Source organism: Myxine glutinosa, chromosome 5, assembly GCF_964187855.1.
Source record: "Myxine glutinosa chromosome 5, kmMyxGlut1.1, whole genome shotgun sequence".
Classification (NCBI taxonomy): domain Eukaryota; kingdom Metazoa; phylum Chordata; class Myxini; order Myxiniformes; family Myxinidae; genus Myxine; species Myxine glutinosa.
This window is the reverse complement of record NC_136265.1, coordinates 7827917-7851090: the sequence shown is the minus strand read 5'-3', so window position 1 is coordinate 7851090 and position 23174 is coordinate 7827917. Positions and strand designations below refer to the sequence as shown.

Here is a 23174-nt window from a genome sequence, read left to right as displayed (position 1 = left end):
ACCCCCTTCCCACGCCTCCTCCCCCAAGCCCTCTCCCTCCCACACATCTCCCGATGTCCCTGCTCTCAAATGTTGTGTTTATGTGCTTCCCCTTCTCTCCCCATCTTGTCTACCACTCCCCTTTTTATATACTTTGTTTGTCTGTTTGATTTGTTTGTGTGATAAATGTTAGCTCTTTCACGCGCCTCGATTATGTGTACAAAAAAAAAAAAAATTCTCAATTAACTAATGTGACTTTACCAACATTAAGGTCAGGATACCTTATTTTCTTGGAAATTAACACGAAGAAGCCAGTCAATTAGACAGTCATCACTTCACATTCTCTCTCTCTCTCTCTCTCTCTCTCTCTCTATCTCTATCTCTCTCTCTCTCTCTCTCTATCTCTCTCTCTCTCTCTCTCTCTCTCTCTCTCTCTCTCTCTCTCTCTCTCTATCTCTATCTCTCTCTCTCTCTCTATCTCTCTCTCTCTATCTCTATCTCTCTCTCTCTCTCTCTCTCTCTCTCTCTCTCTCTCTCTCTCTCTCTCTCTCTCTCTCTCTCTCTCTCTCTCTCTCTCTCTCTCTCTCTCTCTCTCTCTCTCTATCTCTCTCTCTCTATCTCTATCTCTCTCTCTCTCTCTCTCTCTCTCTCTCTCTCTATTTGCAGGACGTGGAGTCGTTGTTACAGCTCTGGGCACATGAAAGCCGGCGGGTCTTTCGTGACCGTTTGACTTGTGACGAGGACCGTCTCTGGCTCGACGGCCTGCTGGCCAAACAGATCCAACACCTTGGAGCTTCACCCGATAACGTTATTCCGGAGGGGCCTCTTCTGTACGGAGACTTTGTCGGGGAGTCCGGCACAGATTCCCGGGAATACGCGCGCATCGACGACTTTGGCAAGGTGAGGGAGAATTCAGCTGCATTATCTACTTCTCCAGATGGTATTGTGTCAAATATTTCTTTCTGGTTACTGTCATGAGGGATTTATGAGTTTTATAATGTTGTAATCAATGACGGTTCGAAATCTGCAAAGATTAACAGTGAGAAACAGACAAAGCCAGAAAGGGACATTAATGTATGAGAAAATCAAAAAAATAATGTCAATTAATATGTGAAACCTCAGACAGCATGAGATACATTTGAGAGGATGCAAACCTGGAGAAATACAGGAGGGATATCAAGAACTATAATAGTAATAATAATAATAATAATAATAATAATAAAAAATTCGGTTTTCATGAACATAAAGAGCATACAAAACCACAGTATGGAGACAAAAACGGTCGTGTTTACATTAAAATGAGAAAATCGATTTACAATGAAAGAAAAAGCAAATAAACAACTCTACCATATATAACATTTGAAAATCAACCACAAGCATGTAAACATCAATAAACTATTCAACAAATAGGTCCAATTAATTACCTCCGCCACCGAAGGTGGATGGATGTTATGTTTTCACCCCTGTTTGTCTGTCTGTCTGTCTGTCTGCCTGTCTGTGAACAAGATATCTCAAAAAGTTACAGACAGATTTGGACGAAACGTGGTGGATAGGTTCGGTGTGTGACATGGACTAATGGACTTTAATTTGGGTGAAGATCTAAATCTGGATTCGGATACGAGAAGTATTTAATTTTTAAATGATTCTTCACCATTGAGAGATCGGATGAAAAGCGATATATAACATATCTTAAACTAGAACGACACTCTTCAACATCTCGATGTCGACCAATATGCCTCCGCGCACATCATTACAACATTATAATACTTGTACCAAGTTTGCTTTAAATCCATTCAGTTGTTCTCAAGTTATCACATTTCTACCTGACATGACCTCTGACCTTTGACATCTTGACCCCAAAATTGAATCAGTTCATGTTTCATCATTATACATACCTTTACCAAGTTTTAATTTAAATCCATTCAGCTGTTCACAAGTTATCACATTTCTACCTGACATGACCTCTGACCTTTGACCCCGGGACCTCAAAATCTAATCAGTTAATCTTTACATCATTATGCATATATGTACGAAGTTTGAATTAGATCACTTCAGCCGTTCTCAAGTTATAGACCTATTATTACTTTGACCTCTTGACTCCAAATTCGAACCAGTTAACCTTTACATCATTATACATACTTGTACCAAATTTTAATTAGATCCCTTTATCCGTTCTCAAGTTATAGACCTATTACAGACTTTGACCTCTTTCACCCCCAAAATCTAATCAGTTAATCTTTCCATCTTTATACATACCTGTACCAAGTTTGAATTGGATCACTTCAGCCGTTCTCAAGTTATAGACATATTACAGACTTTGACCCCTGACCTCTTGACCCCAAAATATAATCAGTTAATCTCTACATCATTCTACATAAGTGTTCCAAATTTGGTCAGAATCCCATCACTGGTTCTCAAGTTATCGTGGTAACAGGATTTTTTTTACCTAACATGACCTCTGACCTTTGGCCTTTGACCTCGTGAACCCAAATCTAATCATTCATCTTTACCTCATTATACATACCTGCACCAAGTTTGACTAAGATCCCTTCAGCCGTTCTCAAGTTATTGCGATAACGAAAACCTATCACGGACGGACGGACAACCTGGAAACATAATGCCTCCGGTGACTTCGTCGGTGGAGGTATAATAAAACCAAAACAAGTACAGATACATTCAAAGTACACCGGCCCCATGCCAAATAAATAAATAACATCCTCCAGCGCAGCTTCGCCGCGGCGCCTTCGGCAATACCGCCGTGCAGCACGTAGAGACGATATTGGGAGGGTACAATAATTAGTGTACAATAATTGATTGATTAATTGCGTAATTAAAATCAATAAATAATAATTGTAAAATAATTTCTTAATCAATTGGCTAATTGCATAACTCAATCACCAATGTTTCATCTGCAGCTGTAACTTTTTGAAAATTTTTTTTTTTTTTTTTTGTATACTGAATCGAGGCTCGTGAAAGAGCTAACATTTATTTCACAAACAAATCAACCAGACAAACAAAATATACAAAAAGAGGGAGCGGATGTGTACCCTCTTTTGTAATTTCTGTTCGTTACATTTCATTTTGACTGCCAAATATTTGAGTTTTCACAAATTTATTAAATAAACCAATCGACTTCATATTCATTGTTGAGTGAAGAGGGTTTGTTTTTCGGTTAACAAAGAAAACTTCTGTATTTTATGGCATATTTTATTTCATGAATCAAAATGTATTTTATTCGTTCAGAGTGAAGTCTTGGTTATTACATCAGAGATTGATTGTTTGGAAGATGCTTATGCTTATTATGTAAATGCGAGTACAGTATTTGAGTGCGATGATGCTTTTGGACAATTAATACAAAAAATACAATTTTTAATTGATTAATCAATAAATCAAAAATATCCTTGATAGCCACATCACTTGGTCACTGTCATGTCCAAATATCAGCTTCCTAGCTCAAAAGGTGCCTGAGATATTGCCCAGATGAGAAAGGAAATAAATAAGTGATTAATAATGAAAATATATAAATAATAATCATAAAAAATTTCAATAATTAATGAATTGGCTAATAGAACACATAAACCACCACCATTTCATCCGAATCTGTAACTTTTAAAAATATAATTCAGTCATTAATGGAATAATAAAATAATTAATCGATTAACTGATTAATCAATGAATCAAAAATACCATTTACAGCCAAATCACTTGGTCACTGTCATGTCCAAATATTAGTTTCCCAGCTCAAAAGGTGCCTGAGATATTGCCCAGATGAGAAAGGAAATAAATAAGTACTTAATTAATCGATAATAATTAAATAATTAATTGATTAATCAAAAAACAAAAAAGACCCTTTTTGCCAAAGCACTTTTTCACTATTGTGCCAAATTTTTGGCTTCCGAGCACAAAGGACGGCTGCGATATCGCTCGGACAAACAAACAAACAAGAAAGAAAGAAAGCGGAGTGAAAACTGAGTACTCCCTTTCAGTGCGCGTCATTGCTGGGCCCCCTTCGGTGCCCGGCGATGACGTCGTGCAGCGCCTGGAGATGGAATAGGAAAGGAGCGGTGTACAAAAACAAACAACATGACAGATCACATCATTTGTGAGGATTAATGTGGAATCTCGCTCCTCGGGAATGTGGCGTTGGAGCAGGAAATGAAGGCTCGTCTTTTTTTTTGCCTTTTTCTGTGGCAGCTGGCACACGTAGTGGAGGAGTTCCTGGAGGAGTACAACCAAACTGGAACCGGTGGAGGTTCCAAAATGCGCCTCGTCTTATTCGAGGATGCGCTGCAGCACGTGTGTCGCATCGCACGGGTCCTTCGGCAACCGCTCGGCAACGCGCTGCTTCTTGGGGTCGCGGGCAGTGGGAAGCAATCTCTGACGCGCCTCGCCTCATACATGTGTGCAAACCCATTTCCTCTTCTCGTGTTTGTAGATCGATGTGAATGGTTCTTGTAAGTTTGTAGCGTGATCATCGAAGAGTTAGAGAAAGATCATCCACACCCCAGATCCACTATTTTAAAAAATCCCGACTTCTTTATTTCCTTCTCCTTTTTTTTCCTTTTTTTCTGTTTTTCTTTTTTCTTTTTTCGACTTCTTTAGTTCCAGCAGTGTCCATGTGTTTTATACTTCTCCTCCCTCCCCCCAAGCCCTCTCCCTCCCGCAGATCTCCCGTTGTCCCTGTTCTCTGCTGTTGGACTTGTGTGCTTCCCTCTCTCTCCTCATCTTGTCTCACGCTCCCTTTATTGTATGTTTTGTGTGTCCATTTGTTGTTGTTTTCTTGTGATTGATGTTAGCTCTTTCACGAGCCTCGATCTTGTATACCAAAAAAAAAAAGTATGGATGTGTTATCATTGGTTGTGGCTGTTGCATTGTGGCCTTCTCTGTTTATTTGCTAGAGCGGACTACGATTGCTTCCAGGTGGAACTTTCCAAAACGTACGGCGTTTCGGAATGGCGCGAGGACCTCAGTAAACTGATGCTTTGCGCCGGTGTGAATAACGCGCCACTTACCTTCCTTTTCACCGATACGCAGGTAAGTGCTCGCGATGTCCCCGCACCTATTATTCCCAACCTTGCTGTCGTCACCACGTACTCCTCATTGACGGCGTTATTTCTAGATCAAGTGTGAAAGCTTCCTAGAGGACATCAACAACGTGCTGAACTCGGGTGACGTGCCCAACATCTACGGGGTGGAGGAGCAGGAAAAAATTTGCGACGCCATGAAGGGGCTCGTGCAGGAGACGGGCCAGCCGTCGACCAAAGCGAACCTCATGGCCGCGTACACGAAACGCGTGCGCGCAAACACCCACCTGGTGCTCTCCATGAGGTGGCCTCCTTTACTCCGATGGACTTCGGTGAAATAGAAAACGATAAAGTCGGTGATGTTTGTGAAGGTCCTTCAAATGAATGGCAAAACTTTCTGGTGACGGTTAATGATGTGAGTTGATGAGATCAACAATGGCGGCGTTCTGATTACCAAAATGAGCGACAAACTTTTGAATTTGTGTTTTGAACTTTCAGCCCATCGGGTGAGATATTCCGTGCCCGTCTGCGCCAGTTCCCTTCCCTCGTGACCTGCTGCACCATCGACTGGTTCAGTCCGTGGCCTCAACAAGCTCTCACCTCCGTTGCGTCCTCCTTCCTACACGACTCGGCCGCACTGGAAACCTACTCCGGCCTTGTTCCCAGCCTGGTATGATGTCGTGCGTCATATTTATATTTACCTCGACCCGATAGCCTGTGTCTTCATACGCAATGCATAATTTGACGGTATTCTGCTCTACCACCTCGATCCGTGTCGGTGTTGAAATTCTAATCGCCGCATGAGTCGTTCTACCTGCAGGCCGACACCTGCGTGGCGATGCACCAGGCCGTGGAGGTCGCCTCCCTTAGTTTCCTCCTTGAGGTTGGCAGGCACAACCATGTGACACCCAGCAGCTACCTCGAGCTCCTGGACGCTTTATCGCGGCTTCTCAGACAAAAACGCACCGAGCTGCAGACCGCTCGCTACAGGATGGACACCGGCCTCACGAAGGTGTACTCGTTGGATCAGAAAGATCAGACCAAACTATGGAACCCTATTTCTGTTTCCAACTGGGATTGTTTTATCCATATCATATCTCTTTATTTTGTAATTTGTCACTTTTATTACCCTCGCCTGAAGAGAGGGTATTGCATTTGAGTCCATTTGTCTGTCTGTTTGTCTGTTTGTTTGTCTGTTTGTTTGTCTCTTTGTCTTTCTTTGTCTGTTTGTTGGTCTGTTTGTCTCTCTGTTTGTCTCTGTTTGTCTTTGTTTGTCTCTCTGTTTGTCTGTTTGTTTGTCTCTCTGTTTGTCTGTTTGTTTGTCTGTTTGTCTGTTTGTCTGTTTGTTTGTCTGTCTGTTTGTTTGTTTGTCTGTTTGTTTGTCTGTTTGTTTGTCAGTTTGTTTGTTTGTCTGTTTGTTTGTTTGTTTGTCTGTTTGTTTGTTTGTCTGTTTGTTTGTCTGTTTGTGTGTCTGTTTGTTTGTCCATTTGTTTGTTTGTCTGTTTGTCTGTTTGTTTGTCTGTTTGTTTGTCTGTTTGTTTGTCTGTTTGTTTGTCTGTTTGTTTGTCTGTTTGTTTGTCTGTTTGTTTGTCTGTCTGTTTGTTTGTTTGTATGTTTGTGTGTCTGCTTGTTTGTCTGTTTGTTTGTCTGTTTGTTTGTCTGTTTGTTTGTTTGTCTGCTTGTTTGTTTGTTTGTCTGTTTGTTTGTCTGTTTGTCTGTTTGTTTGTTTGTCTGTTTGTTTGTCTGTTTGTCTGTTTGTTTGTCTGTCTGTTTGTTTGTCTGTTTGTTTGTCTGTCTGTTTGTCTGTTTGTTTGTCTGTTTGTTTGTTTGTCCGCACAGAATAAATATGATTTTCTCTGCAACCGTTGGTCCGATTGACAGGAAATTTTCACCACAGGTGCAACTCAACCTGTACAATTTTTTAATGATAATTATGAAGTCATAGGTCACGTGGTTTGGCCGCCATCTTGGAAAAATCGAAAAACTTTGCACCTCTATATCTCGGAAAGTGCAGGATAGAAAAATTGAGACATGGCTCATTGTAAAGAACTCTCCATGGGGAATAAAATATGTTAATGATGATGTCATAGGTGCCTCCATTATGACGTCATAATTCAACAAGTACGAAACTTCATCCAATCAAGATGAAATTTCTTGAGCATAATCTAGGAGTAATTTAGTTTAGAAAAAAAAATTATGACGTCATCGGTCACGTGGTTCGGCCGCCATATTTGTTTTGACACTAAAGCCTTAAAAACCACTGAAATTACATCTTGGCGGGGGTTTGCAATCTCTGATTGCTCTTTGTTGTTTTTATGTATTGCTTTTGTTACAGATGGTCACTTAAATTTGAACTGTGAGGGCGGGAGTGTGAGCTGGAGGGTTAGGGGGAGGCTTTGAGCAGGGAGGGGGAGAGGTGGGATGGTGCATGAACCAACAGCCTATAAAAATATATACGAGTATTGTGTCATCCATGCAGCATGAGTTAGTGTCTCCCTTTGCACACTGTAGGATGTCGCTTCTTCGCTTCACTGACCAATCAGGGAGCTCGACTCACATTAACGGATTTGTAACTGAGGTTTAGTTTGGTTATTTCATTCTGCTGTATTTGGAAGGCTTGCATTCTGTAGGAGCAAGTTCTACCAGCTCACTACAGGAGGAGGCAATGACCTTCAGCATCATCAGTAGCTTTGGATTCAGACTTCTTCCTGGCCCAGTTAGATACTCAGATACTCAGGAAGATTGTGTCACCTGGAACCACGTTTTCTGGATCGATCCCGTTGCTCAGAACAATCAGTTAGTTATCTTGGAATTGTCTGATCACCCAGAGTATCCGTCTCACCCAAGTCTGCCTGGTTGTCTGGAGGCGGGAGATTGTTAAGAGCAACGTGATCTGAGATGCTGCCGGCCACTCAAGGTGAGAAAGTTGCTCAAAGCAAACAGGTTGCATACTGTGGCTGTAACATCAAACTTTCTAGCGTATGGCGGAATGTGTACTTCGTTTGCCATGGTCCTCCGAATGATTCATGCATGACAACGTGCTCACTCAAAAGGAACCCGATTCGTCATCAATTGATGTCGGGGGGTTTAAAGCCAAAGGATCATGCACTCACAGGTGTTAAATGAACCATGGTACCTGGGAATTTCATTAAGGCCTATTTCCTCCACCTTTCCTGTTTGTACCTCCACCAATATTCCACCCTTTCTCTGCCATAAAAATGAAAAAAGCAATTTCTGTCATGCTATTGAGTTAGTCTGGCTATTTATATCTGGTTGTCACTTATGCTGCCATTTATTGAGATTGACACATCACCTTTGGCATAAACGTGGCATTCACCTGGACACCAACATCAGTGTCTATCGTGCAGTTGTCTTATCGACACTCCTGTGCGGATGAGAATCTTGGACACCCCATCATCACCATATCAAACACCTTGATGAATTCCATATGCGATGCCTTCGCAAGATTATTGGCATCACCTGGCGAGACATTATACCTCACACCTCTATCCTAGACTGCTGTCGTATCCAAGGTATTGAGTGTTTCCTGATGTAAGCCCAGCTTTGCTGGTCAGGACACTTCACACGCATGGAAGACCATAGAATCCCAAGATCGCTTTTCGTTGGACAACTTAAATTTGATAAACCGGTCACGTGGTGGACAAAGGAAGCGCTATCAGGACGTCCCTCAAGTCTACACTCATGTCATGTGCCATTCCAGTCGTCACCTGGGAACATCAGGCCACAAACAGGTCAGTTTGGTTTTACATTTGCCGCAAAGGCCGAGACCATTTTGAATGTGGGAGATCTCCTATCGAGAGAGGAGGCAAGAAAGGCAAACCTGCCAACATCCATCTCCGCAAGGACCAGTCTATACCTGCGATGTTTGCGGTAGAAGCTGTGGGTCCCTCATTGGACTATACAAAGCCATCGCACAACGCACAATGCTTAGTGAGCCAACGAAGGGAAGAGATTGGTCGAAAGCGACGACTCACACCATCATCATCATCATGCTGTGATTGTGTTGTGTTGTGGTGAGTTCTAGTGTTGTGGTGGAAATGCCGGGTAGGCTGCGTGAGCAGAACCTCCTTTTTCCCTTTTCCTGATATTCCTTTGTAAATTAGTGTACATTAATCTCACCCTCAGGAAGTCACCATATATTTATTACCGAAGCAATAATTGTGGAATTTGTGATCTGCATCATAAAAGGCCATTTCCCTCTCCTCCCATTACTTCCATCTTCTCCCACCTTTCCCTCTTCTACTCTTCCCCTTTCTCTGTCATTTATCAATTTGTACCTTTTCAAAATTGTACTTCCGTTTATCAGTTTGTGCCCCGTGCTTACACAATAAATAGGTGGTCTCTCATGCATTCGTAGCTGCTAAGGACATCTGCGGACGTCGCGATAATGCAAGACGACCTGGAGACAATGCGGCCATTGTTGGAAGAGGCAGCCAGAGAAACAGAAGTCACGATGGAGAAGATTAAGGTAAAACATACGACATACATACAACAACAACACAACAACAACAGGCATTTTAAGGCCATTTTCCCTGCTAGAGCGGGGGTTAGCCTTGCGGTCCCCATGACAATCTCCTCCATTTTGGCCTATTTTCTGCATCTCCCCTTGTTAACCCCCTTGCCCGCATTTCTTCTTCCACCATCTTTAGCGAAGTCTTTCTCACTCTTCTCATCCAGTCACTTTCATCCTTCATCATCTCAACTCAACAACATTTCATCTCAACGATACTCCACACATCCACCGAACCATTCGCCTTTCCACCCTTTCCAGCCTTCGTCGCACATACGACATGTATGCGCTATGATAACCGGTATTGTGATGCTGACCTATTTCGGCAATCTTATGTTTGGGACGACAGGTGGACACGGTGGTGGCCGAGAAAACGCGTGCGTCAGTGAGGGCCGAGGAGTCAAAGGCCTCGGATAAAGCCGAGTTGGCGCAAGCCATTGCCGACGATGCCCAGAGAGACCTGGATGAGGCCTTGCCCGCCCTGGAGGCCGCCCTGGCCAGCCTGAAATCCTTGAATAAGAACGACGTGACCGAGGTATGCCGGAGCTTGATGACAAGGTAAAACCTAGCTTAATCCTGCCTTTGGCCACCGCCACGGGCTTCTGTCGACTCGTACCGTGGTGTGCAGGTACGGGGTATGCAGCATCCACCAACGGGTGTCAAGATGGTCATTGAGGCAGTGTGCATCATGAAGGGAGTCAAGCCCAAGAGGATACCGGGGGTAAAACCAGGAACAAAAGTGGACGATTATTGGGAACCGGGAAAAAGCTTGTTACAAGATCCTGGAAAGTTTCTCGAGTCACTTTTCAAGTACGACAAGGTGAGAGTAATTGAATACATTGGATCTATCTTATTAGCGTGTACGACTGCTCTTGCAGAAAAAAAATGGTCCACATGGGTAACTACGAGAAAAAGGTTAACTTCTCCACTGTCTGCAAAGTATAAACTGTTCGATTATCCCCGTTAGTCCAGTATGATACTTTAATCACCTTGCAGTCTTTGAGCAAGGTGTAATAGCACAAAGGCCACAACGTAACTCTGATGTGCGTAATATATTTGAATATTGATATTTTCTCGAGTCAAATCCGATCCCTTATCAGCATTTGACATTTGTAAATTACTCGTTGAAACCATTCAGGTGGTTATAGACCTCACGAAACAAGGCTCTCATTTCCTGGTTGCACCTGAGAGTTCACGTTGAGGAACAAGTTTGGTGTGTGACAATGGCAAATTTATTAGATTTTGCTGAAGATCAGATCTGGATCCAAACACGATATACAGTATAGCATGATGTTTCAAAAAGTTATGGACGGATTCGGACGATACTTGGTGGACGAGTTGGGTAGGTGACAAGAACAAGCCGATTAGTTGGGACTTTCGAAAAGAACCAAATCACCCCTCCCCTCCTAAACTCCTCCCTCACCCCTTCCCACCTAAACACCCCGGTGCTCCTCTGCTCCGAAACTCCTCCCTCACCCCTTCCCTCTGAAACTCCTCCCTCACCACTTCCCTCCTAAACACCCCCATGCCCCTCCCCTCCGAAACTCCTCCCTCACCCCTTCCCTCCGAAACACCCCCACTATCCTCCCCTCCAAAACTCCCTCCTCACCCCTCCCCTCCAAAACACCCCCCTCGACCCTCCCCTCCTAAACACTTCCCCTCGACCCTCCCCTCCGAAACTCCACCTTCACCCACCCCTCCGAAACTCCACCCTCACCCACCCCTCCGAAACTCCAACCTCACCCCACCCCTCCTAAACACCCTCCTCGCCCCACCCCTCCTAAACCCCTCCCTCACTCCTCCCCTTCAAATCTCCCTACCCTTCATTTTTCTCCAATTTCCCCCCCTCCCCCCTCCTCCTCAAAGCGGCCTCCTTCCCGCTTCCTCTCCCTTCCAACTCTTACCTCCATCTCCTCCAACCTTCTTCCTCGCTCTGCCCCCCCTCAAACAACACCTCACTGTGCCTCATACAATCACCATCAAACCTTTTGTCCTCCTCATCCTTCCCTTTCTCCAAGCTCTTCTGAAATCTCTGACACACTATCAACAGCTCTCCCGACCTCCTCCTCCTCCTCTTCCACATCTTACCCTACCCCTGCCCTCCCCTGCCCTATATCCGATGCCCCTCCTCCCTCTTCCTTAATGTTATGGACCTCAAACATCTGGGGCCTTCACTCAAAGCTGACTGATCTCTCCATACAGGTTGCTTCTGACAAACCAGATTTGATCTGCTTCACAGAAACTTTCCTCCTTCAAGATGTCTCTGATTCCTTAATATCTCTCCCTGGTTACTCCCTCCTCCCGTATGATAGACCTGAGCCTTGTCCTGGTGGCGGGGTGGCTATCTTTATCAAAAACTCTCTTCCTCACTCGCCCTGCACTGCCCTCTCTCCACCTCACCCCAAGGAATACCTTTGGCTATGGCTTCCCCTTCGCTCCCACCTTTTGTTCATATGTGTTCTGTACCGTCCACAAAACAGTGATGACTCTATTTACATTTCGCTGTCTGACAACATGGACCAACTTCTATCTACTCATCCCAATTCTCTCTTCCTCATATGTGGCGACTTCAACTGTCATCATGCCAGCTGGCTGGGTGTGGGTTCCTCTCTCACCAGCCATGGCACCTCAGCAAAGGACTTCTGCGACTCATTGGGACTGGCACAATCTGTCAATTTCCCGACCCGGATCTCAGTCAACGGAGCATCTTCTCTTCTAGACTTGGTTATGACTAACTTCCCTGCAAATGTCTGCTGCTCTTCTTCTGCTCCAATCGGTTCTTCTGATCATGTGCTTGTTAAAGTGGACATCTCTCTGGCCATTCTCAGAGAGCCTCCTCAGCACCGACGAGTCTGGCATTTCACTCAGGCCGACTGGCACGGTCTTCAAGCAGCCATCAATCATCTGGACTGGTCTCCAAACTCTACTGCCTCTGACATCAACTCATCCTGGGAATTCTTCCAAGGTAAACTGCTCTCTCTCTCATGAACATATTTATCACATCTTGTCTTCAGTTGTCATACCCTTCCTCCCGTCCATGGTACACGGAATCTTGTGGTGAAGCAGTTGCCCTGAAACAACTTGCCTTCACCTCCTGGAAAGCAAATCCAACGGAAGGCAATCTCATTTCCTTTCACAAAGCTCGGAACAAGTGTGTGTCTACCCTCAGGAGAGCCAGGAAACAATATCTCTCCACTCTCAAGACTGAACTCTCAAACCTGTCTCCCTCCTCCAAATCCTGTTGGTGTCTGGTCAAATCCGTTTCTGGTGTTTGTTCCCCCTCCATCCCCTCCCTTACCTCAAACGGCTACGCAGCTGACACTGCACGTGAAAAAGCTGAATGACTCAACTCTGTGTTTGCCTCAAAATGTTGTGTCCCAAACCCATCCCTCTCTGTACCCACCTTACCCAGTCGAACCCAGCTGCTCCTGGACTCTGTGTCCTTCTCTCCTGACAAGGTGGAGAAGTTTCTGTCAAACCTCGACTCTGGTTCTGCAACTGGACCTGACAGCATCAGCCCATGGGTCCTAAAATCCTGCTCTGCCTCTCATTCACACCCTCTCTCTGTTCTCTTCACCCTCTCTTTGGCTCAAGGTCATCTGCCATCACCTTGGAAATCAGCCAACATTAGCTCTTAACACAAAAAGGTGCAAAAACAGATCCTTGCTACTACAGACCAATCAGCCTTCTCCCAATTATCAGCAAAGTCATGGAATCCATCATCGCTTCTCATATCAAATCCTTCCTCTTCTCCAATGGCTTGATCTCCGATCATCAATTTGGATTCAGACCAGGTCATTTTACTCTGGACATGCTGCTTCTGCTGTCTCAACAATGGATGGAGGTCATCAATGCCAAACAGGAAATCAGAGCTGTCTCCCTTGACATATCTCCTGCCTTCGATACGGTCTGGCAGCCAGCTCTGCTCACCAAACTCTCCTCCTATGGTATCCATGGAAATCTCCATGCATGGCTTGCGGACTTCCTCTCTGGTCGTAGTCAACGTGTGGCCCTGAATGGAATTCTCTCATCTCCCCTGCCTGGTCAGGCTGGAGTTTCTCAAGGCAGTGTTCTTGGCCCTGTGCCTTTTCTGGTCTTCATCAATGATCTCACCGATTCTCTGGGAAATCCTCTCTGTCTCTTTGCTGATGACTCCACTCTCTGCCGCTCCATATCTCAACCCTCAGATCGGCAGTCTGCAGCCTCCTCACTCTCTGCAGACCTGGACAAAATCACAAACTGGTCAAATAAGTGGAACATGTCTTTCAATCCTGACAAATTTCACACTCTCACTTTATCTCTCCATAAAGACCATCTGGAAAACCCTCCCATCTACTTTCTCAACAATCCTCTCGAAGAAGTTCTGTCACTCAAGCTTTTGTGTCTCACTATCTGCCATGATATTTCCTGGGAAAATCTCATTTCCAACCTGGCCTCCAAAGCCAGTCGCTGACTGGGCATCCTCCGTCGTGCGAAGTCCTTTCTGGGCACTTCTGAGCTTCTCACCACATACAAAGCTTTCATCCACAGCTCAATGGAATACTGCTCTCCCCTCTTGGCTGGTGCTCCTGCCTCACACCTAACTCGGCTTCACCCTGAGTAAACCAAGGCTTTCAGAATCATTGGTATCTCTCGCGATGAAGCTGATTCTGAGGGCCTTTCTCTCTCTCACCACAGGCAGGTTGTTGGTTTTTCTGTCTTCTACCGACTCCTCTCCGGCCTAGCTCCCCCAGCTCTGTCTGTGCTCTGTCCCCCAAATATTCCTGCAGGATGTAAAAGATCTGCCAGCAACCCTCTTCTGGTGAAACTACCAAAATCAAGACTCTCTGCTCACCTTCACTCTTTCATTCCTCTTTTCTCCTGCCTCTAGAACAAACACACTCACGTCAATCCCTCTCCTCACTCCAGGTCTTTAAAACAGCTGTTCACCACCATCTCTTTTCTGACCCCATCCAAAACCTTGATATTTTCTACCCCCGTTAAAATACCTCAAATCCACCTCTTTCAATCCTCAACTTCTTCCCTGAAATTCTTAGTTGTTTTCATTTGCTTTATACCGTGTACCCTCCCCCCCCCCCCCCCCTCCCCTCTTCCCTGCCCCAGACCTCTCCTTTCCACAGATCTCCCGATGTCCCTGTTCTCTACTGTTGTGCTTGTGTGCTTCCCTCTCTCTCTCTCCCTCTTTGTCTCCCGCTCCCTTTATTATGTGTTGAATGTGTTAACTCTTACACGAGCCTCGACTTTGTATCCCAAAAGATTTTGTTTCAGGTCCGGATTCAGATCAAACAAAAACTGTTCAGCCTGGCGGATGTATGCGCTCGACTGCGTGCCATTCCGTTGTAAATTGTATCTTCAGAGCGTTTGACGTTGAAGGTATCCTCATCCACTAACTCTCTAACCCTTACACTTCTCAGGAAAACATTCCAGAAACAGTGATCCGCACCGTGTCACCGTACATTAAAAGTGAAGAGTTTAGGCCGGCAGCCATATCCAAGGTCTCCAAAGCTTGCACGTCTATATGCCTGTGGGTGCGCGCCATGCACAAGTACCACTTCATTTCACGGGCAGTCAAGCCAAAACGGGTGAGTGTTTATTTCTTGTTTCCTTTTGACACACCGAACGGCATCCAGGGGCACCTCCTTACAAGATGGGGTGATGTTTCCTCATTGTATGCAAGCAATTCTCACATTTATTGAGATTGTTTTTCAACAGTTTGCATCTCAGCTGTGACGTCACATCTTGCAACATGCCAGGTCCCCCCTTCTTACTCCCAGTTTATATCATTTTTCATTCAGCCTCTCTCAAATACAGTACCCTCTGTAGTCTATAGGGATTGGAACAGTGAAGTCAAATTTGTTATTATTGCTAAATACTCAAGAAACCTGGATTTGAGATTAAGAGATGAATATGAGGCAAACAATACAGAAGGTTTTGTTTCTTGGTATTTCTGTGTAAATGTTTTTACCTTTGTAGAAAAATATCACTTTTTATGTTCAGTCCCCCCATTTTAGGGTTAGCACAAGTATTGGAGCAGATTAACTGAAAGTACGTTAAAGTAGTATAACTGTTAGTATTTGGATGCATCGACATCACCAAACTCTTGGGATCTTCGCGTGAGGTGCTTTGCCAAGCTTTTACTGCAGCCATTTTGAGTTGTTTGTTTTGGGAAGTTTCTGACTTTAGTCTCCTCTTCACAGGTGAAATGCATGCTTCGTTAGATTTAAATGAGGAGATTGACTTGGACAGTCTAAAACCTTCCACTTTAAATCAGGAGATTGAATCGACCAGTCTAGAACCTTCCACTTTTTCCCTGATGAACTCCTTGGTTGCATTGTCAGTGTGTTTTGGGTCATTGTCTTGCCGCATGGTGAAGCAACACCCAATGAATTTGGAGGTATTTTCTTGTACATGGGCAGACAAAATGTTTCTGTACACTTCTGAGTTCATTCTGCTGCTGCCATCATTAGTTACATCATCAATAAAGATGAGTGAGCCAGTTCCAGGGGCAACCATGCAAGCCCAAGCCATGACACACTTCCTTCTTCCACCCTTCTTCACAGATGAGGTAGTATGATTTGAATCATATGTAGTTTCTTCCTTTCTCCACACTTTCCCCTTTTCCATCGCTTTGATAAACATTTATCCTGGTCTCATCTGTCTATAAAACGTTTTTCCCGAACTTTCCTGACTCACCTCTGTACTTCTTGGCAAATTCTGATCTGGCTTTTATATTTTTGGTACTGATTAGAGGTTTTCATCTTGCGGCGTAGCCTTTGTAATTCTGCTGTCACTCTTCTGCGAACGTTCGATTGCGATACTTTCACCCTTCACTCTGGAGGTTGTTGGTGATGTCACTGACAGTTGTTTTAGCGGTTTTTCTTCACAGCTCTGATAGTTTTTCTGTCATCACCTGCAGTTGTTTCCCTTGGCCGACCTGGCCGTTGTCTTTTGCTAAGTACACGAGAGTGGTTTATTTCTTTTTCAAGACATACCAAATTGTTGTATTTGCTGTGCCCAATTTTGGTTCTGTGAATCTCATTGAATTCTTCGGTTCTTTCAGCTTCCAAATTGCTTGGTTTTTTTCCATAGACACTTCTCTGGTCTTCATGTTGGTTGATGACTATTGACTCCAACAGCAAAAGCAAAGGTTAAAACCAAGGCTACACATTCACAGCTCATTTATGTGTGAACAATCAATGCAACAATAAACACCTGAGCAACGAGAAACACATGTCAGTCATTTGTTCCAATACTTATGGTAACCCTAAAATGGGAGGCTGGAGATAAAAAAAAAATGCTATTGTTCTGCCATGGTAAAACATTTGCATAGAAATACCAAGAAATAAAATCTGACCTCTGTATTCTTACCTCATATTCATCTTTTGATTTCAAATCCAAATTTCTTGAATATTTAGCAATAATAACAAATTTGACTTCACTGTTCCAATACTTATGGAGGGAACTGTATGTTCTTTGCTTTGCTAATGCAAAGATGCAAAGATACACCTCACCATGCATCCCGCAGATGCTATCGAGGTCTCTTCCACCAACAGAGTACATCCATATTTGACAATTTTGGTATTTATAATCAGCCTTTGATCGTCACCCGGAATATGTTTCACCGCAATCGGCACAAAGCAATTCTTACTCTTGATATTTTGCTGCAGACAACCAACCTTTTTCTGTATTTCAGTAACTAAACTGTGTAATAGGCTAGTCCTTCAGATTATTTATTTAGTCCTTCAGATTCACAATAAATAGCATATTGTCTTGAACGTCACATAATACAATCTGACTAGAACGTGTTCTTCTTTCATATGTAGCACAAGGCCTCAGGATAGCATCATTGACCGAGCCCTGCGTAGATTAGGGCAGTAATTTGTTAATGGTGCTGGCGATAGCTCACCTACTCTTCACGAAGGTCACCATGGGATATTTTACGTCCACCAACTAATGCTGGCAGACAGGACACCCAGTTACTTTCTTTTTTTTTTCTTTTTTTGTATACAGAATCGAGGCTCGTGAAAGAGCTAACATTTATCAAACAAACAAATCAAACAGACAAGCAAACAAAGTATATAAAAAGGGGAGCGGTAGACAAGATGGGGAGAGAAGGGGAAGCACATAAACACAACATTTGAGAGCAGGGACATCGGGAATGTGTGGGAGGGAGAGGGCTTGGGGGGAGGCGGCGTGGGGAGGGGGGGGGGGGGGAGGAAGTATAAACACAAGGACACCAAGGACTTCCAGGAAGAAGTTGGTATTTCAAAAAAGTGGATTTGGGGTGAAATTAGCGGGGGTAGAAAAGATCAAGGTTTTGGATGGGGGAAGATAAGAGATGGTGGTGAACAGCTGTTTTAAAGATCTGGAGGGAGGAGTGGGATTGAAGAGAGTGAGGGAGTTTGTTCCAGAGGCTGGAGAAAAGAGGAATGAAGGAGTGAAGGTGAGCAGAGAGTCTTGATTTTGGCAGTGTAACCATAAGAGGGTTGCAGGCAGATCTTGTGCGACCTGTAGGAATATTTGGGGGACAGAGCCCAGAGAGAGCTGGGGGAGCAAGGCCAGAGAGGAGTCGGTAGAAGACGGAAAGACCACCAACCTGCCTGCGGTGAGTAAGTGAGAGGCCCTCGGAGTTAGCTTCATCGCGGAGATTCCAATGGTTCTGAACGCTTTGGTTTCAACAGCGTGAAGACGAGCTTGGTGTGAGGCAGGAGCACCAGCCCAGAGGGGAGAGCAGTATTCCATTGAGCTGCGGATGAAAGCCTTGTATGTGGTGAGGAGCTCAGGTGTGCCAAGGAAGGACTTCAATATAGTTTAACGTCCATCCGAGGGACGGCACACAAATTGATGAATCAGCCTGCCTGTGAAACATTAGGATGACCGTTTATAGCTGGGTCGGGATTCAAACCCAAGCTAGAGAGCTTAGAAGTGAATGTCTGTACCTTGTCTAGTCTGGTTTTGATTCCAGACATGACTATAAACAATCACACTGGTGCTTCCCAGGTGGGCCGTTGCATTGCAAATTTACTGTCCCTTGAATAGTGTCCCATTTGCTGTCATTAGTTGATCTTGGTGGATGTTAAATATTCCACGGTGTCTTACGTGAAAGGTAGGTGAGTTATCCCCGGTGCAACAGACAAATTCCTCAACATATTACCTACACCTGAACATCAGGCTTGACCAGCTTGGGCCATAAACGTTGAAAACTTGCATGCCATGAAAAACTTGGGCCAAAAATGTTCCCTGGCCGACCCCACATGAAGGTAGACGTCATTGGGGCCGTTAAATAAGTAGTACATGTTGTCGTGTTTTTGATGAAAAATCTCAACTTTGATCTACTAGATCAGCTGAACCTTGCTAAAGTGCACTTTTATCTCATTCAGTTCCCTTGAAGTTTACATCACCGTATACCTGGGTGGCATGCATCATTGTGAGCGCTCACACTAGTGCAGTAGGCCTTTGACATTACTTAATACTGTTACGTTTATGGGGGTAGGTAAGAGAATACAGTAGGAAAGGTAGAATTGTATAGAAATACTATGGACCAAGTGACATGTAGGAGCATTTCGATGTACTAAGTAGGGAAAATGTTGCTTAAGGCTGTGTTTAAATGTTCATCATACGAGGGATGATGACGTGTTAATTAATAGTAGGGTTTAAGGTTAACTCCCCCTGTTCGTGTGATGCCCTCTGTGACCATCCCTAACATTTTTTCCAGTATCGCCGGTCAAGCAAGACGGCAGCCGGCCAAGCTAATGACGCTCCATGGACACGATACAGGGAAGACCCTCCCAGGAGAGGCGGAGCGACCATGGTATGGTGGGCAGGGGAACAGGGCCGGCAGACCACGCCTCCAAGTGACGTGGCCGGATGACGTGTGCGAGCGGCAGCAAGAAGCTTCGCAATTGGTTGGGTAAAGGAGAGGGTGCGATTGGTTCTTGCTGGAGAAGAAGCTTGGAGCTTTTGCTTCTGAGGAGAGCGCGTTGGCGGTGCGACCTATGAGGCTCGTTGTCTCGGGTGTGCTTGCGGCAGGACGCTTTTCTTCCTTCCCCAAAAAGGAGGATTTCTTTCCTTTCTCACGCCGAAGGAGTGCGAAACGGTGGACAGAGAAGGGACGGGGGCCATGCTCGCCACCCGCCTCGATACTGGGCGCTTTCGACGCATGGCGTTGCCGCCATTTTGTCAGGCTTCCCGCCTGTTGGCTCTGGGCTTCGACAGCCGCCGACCTTACCACAGGATCCATTTTGGGGCCAGTTGAGTGTGCTGGACCGTGAACTATTATTTTCTTGCTTTTCCCCATGTGCGTAATTTGTGCCTGTGTAGAGGTACCTCACCGTATAATTTTACCTCGGCATTTATTTCCTTTATTTTCATTCCAAACCTTGTTTTGCTGTAAATAATTATTGGTACATGTTTTCGTTGTCATGTTCTTGGTTTGGGTTTCGGAATAAACCCGTGTTTTTGTGTAGTTAAACGCTTCATGTCTCTTCCATCGTGCGCGCGCAGTAACTGCTATAATTGGGAGATCGCCTCGGGAGTTGAGGCTGGTTCGGTTCATCTGTCCAAGGCTGGTGTTAACTAGCTGCGGACGAGACAATACCATGGAGTCTCATTGGTTTTTTTTTTCCCCCAAAATATCGAATGACAAGGGTTTATCTTGTCTGCATGACTGTCCCTCTATATGGTAGTTAGCTGGAAGAAGGTTTTTATTTTCTATTCTTCTTCTTTATCAACGGCCATGAGTATGCATATGTACGGAACGTGTGAGTGTATTTGTTTGCCATTGTGTTTGGGGTCTGTCCACAGCAAGCCTTGGTGGAGGCCCAGGATGACCTGGAGAAGACTCAGAAGGTCCTGGATGAAGCAAAGTCACGCTTGGAGGAGGTCGAATGCGGAATTGCAACCCTTCAGAAGACGTACACGGAATGCGTTATAAAGCGGAAGCAGCTTGAGGAACGCTGCCTGCAGTGTGAGCAGAGGCTGTTGCGTGCAGACAAGGTTTGACTCGTACAGGGGACACTATGTGGAGTTCATTGAACACCTCGAATTCCGTTTCTGGTTTTGTGCCACATACACTTTCCCCTTCCCTGTCTATGGCATGCCTAGCTCATCGGAGGCCTTGCGGACGAGCGTGTACGATGGCAGGATGCCGTTGCACAGCTTGACAATCTGCTCGGCAACATCATAGGTGATGTGCTGCTCTCGGCTGCTTCTGTTGTTTACCTGGGACCCTTCTCAGTAAGCCTCTCACCATATCGTTTCTAACTGACCGTGTAAGTCTGGTCCATCAGATATATCGCCCTTGGGGTCTTTATCTTCCGCATTAACGTTCTGCTATTTGTCGCTCTACCGACTTCGCACTCTCCAGCTTTCCGATTCACCAGCACTCTTGCTCGATTTGTTTCACATACCCATCGACGATAATAGCACATACATTGTAATATTGGTGTACAGGTGTCAGTGTTATGAGCCCTTTCACAGGGGGAGTACAGAGCCAGGCTTACGAAGGAATGGCTTTCGTATCTCGACGAGTTTGACGTTCCACACAGCCATGATCCAACCCTGGTGGGAACATTTGGGGATCCTTTGAAGATACAATCTTGGCAGGTACAGGTGCATCGTCGTCATTGTCTTGCGTTCTCCTCGTCGTGCTTCTGGGCGGCAAGACGATGAAACATTATACTTTGATGCATATTTTCGAGGATAATAATGGCAGCAGGTTACACAGTTCGGGCAGAGTTTTAAAAAATAAAAAGTTTGTTAAAAAAACAGTTTTTGATTATCTCCGTCTTTATCCCCAAAATTATCCCAAATTGATTGAGTGATTATCCCAAAAAATATCCCAAATTGATTGAGTGATTATCCCAAAAATTATCCCAAATTGATTGAGTGATTATCCCAAAAAATATCCCAAATTGATTGAGTGATTATCCCAAAAATTATCCCAAATTTATTGAGTGATTATCCCAAAAAAGATCCCAAATTGATTGAGTGATTATCCCAAAAAATATCCCAAATTGATTGAGTGATTATCCCGAAAAATATCCCAAATTGATTGAGTGATTATCCCGAAAAATATCCCAAATTGATTGAGTGATTATCCCAAAAAATATCCCAAATTGATTGAGTGATTATCCCGAAAAATATCCCAAATTGATTGAGTGATTATCCCAAAAAATATCCCAAATTGATTGAGTGATTATCCCGAAAAATATCCCAAATTGATTGAGTGATTATCCCGAAAAATATCCCAAATTGATTGAGTGATTATCCCGAAAAATATCCCAAATTGATTGAGTGATTATCCCAAAAAATATCCCAAATTGATTGAGTGATTATCCCGAAAAATATCCCAAATTGATTGAGTGATTATCCCAAAAAATATCCCAAATGGATTGAGTGATTATCCCAAAAAATATCCCAAATTGATTGAGTGATTATCCCAAAAAATATCCCAAATTGATTGAGTGATTATCCCAAAAAATATCCCAAATTGATTGAGTGATTATCCCGAAAAATATCCCAAATTGATTGAGTGATTATCCCAAAAAATATCCCAAATTGATTGAGTGATTATCCCGAAAAATATCCCAAATTGATTGAGTGATTATCCCAAAAATTATCCCAAATTGATTGAGTGATTATCCCAAAAAATATCCCAAATTGATTGAGTGATTATCCCAAAAATTATCCCAAATTGATTGAGTGATTATCCCAAAAACTATCCCAAATTGATTGAGTGATTATCCCAAAAATATCCCAAATTGATTGAGTGATTATCCCAAAAATTATCCCAAATTGATTGAGTGATTATCCCAAAAATTATCCCAAATTGATTGAGTGATTATCCCAAAAAATATCCCAAATTGATTGAGTGATTATCCCAAAAATTATCCCAAATTGATTGAGTGATTATCCCAAAAAATATCCCAAATTGATTGAGTGATTATCCCAAAAATTATCCCAAATTTATTGAGTGATTATCCCAAAAAAGATCCCAAATTGATTGAGTGATTATCCCAAAAAATATCCCAAATTGATTGAGTGATTATCCCGAAAAATATCCCAAATTGATTGAGTGATTATCCCGAAAAATATCCCAAATTGATTGAGTGATTATCCCAAAAAATATCCCAAATTGATTGAGTGATTATCCCGAAAAATATCCCAAATTGATTGAGTGATTATCCCGAAAAATATCCCAAATTGATTGAGTGATTATCCCAAAAAATATCCCAAATTGATTGAGTGATTATCCCAAAAATTATCCCAAATTGATTGAGTGATTATCCCAAAAAATATCCCAAATTGATTGAGTGATTATCCCAAAAAATATCCCAAATTGATTTTTTTTTTTTTTTTTTTTTTTTTTTTGTATACAAGATCGAGGCTCGTGAAAGAGCGAACATTAATCACACAGAAAGACAAACCGACACATAAAACATATAACATAGGGAGCGGTAGACAAGATGGGGAGAGAGGGGGAAGGACACAAACACAACATTTGAGAGCAGGGACCGAGAGACATGGAGACATCGAGAGATCTGAGAGAGGGCGAGGGCTTTGGGGGGGGGGGGGCGTGGGAAGGGGGCAGTGGGAGAGGTATAAAACATATGGACACTGCCAGGACTTCCAGGAAAGAA

The 23174-nt window shown here is 43.8% G+C and overlaps 1 protein-coding gene across 1 annotated transcript in view; it reads left to right on the top strand.

The window, feature by feature from the left end:
• The window catches only part of DNAH1 (dynein axonemal heavy chain 1), a 220518-nt gene that overhangs the window by 150739 nt on the left and 46605 nt on the right, over positions 1 to 23174 (top strand). Inside the window, exons 47-59 of the mRNA XM_078777248.1 lie at positions 646 to 879; positions 4174 to 4379; positions 4878 to 5013; positions 5099 to 5307; positions 5502 to 5673; positions 5824 to 6015; positions 9382 to 9492; positions 9884 to 10069; positions 10163 to 10354; positions 14949 to 15116; positions 20338 to 20529; positions 20638 to 20769; positions 21013 to 21138. Coding sequence (XP_078633374.1) covers positions 646 to 879; positions 4174 to 4379; positions 4878 to 5013; positions 5099 to 5307; positions 5502 to 5673; positions 5824 to 6015; positions 9382 to 9492; positions 9884 to 10069; positions 10163 to 10354; positions 14949 to 15116; positions 20338 to 20529; positions 20638 to 20769; positions 21013 to 21138 — 2256 coding nt within the window. The remainder of the gene's footprint in view (positions 1 to 645; positions 880 to 4173; positions 4380 to 4877; positions 5014 to 5098; positions 5308 to 5501; positions 5674 to 5823; positions 6016 to 9381; positions 9493 to 9883; positions 10070 to 10162; positions 10355 to 14948; positions 15117 to 20337; positions 20530 to 20637; positions 20770 to 21012; positions 21139 to 23174) is intronic.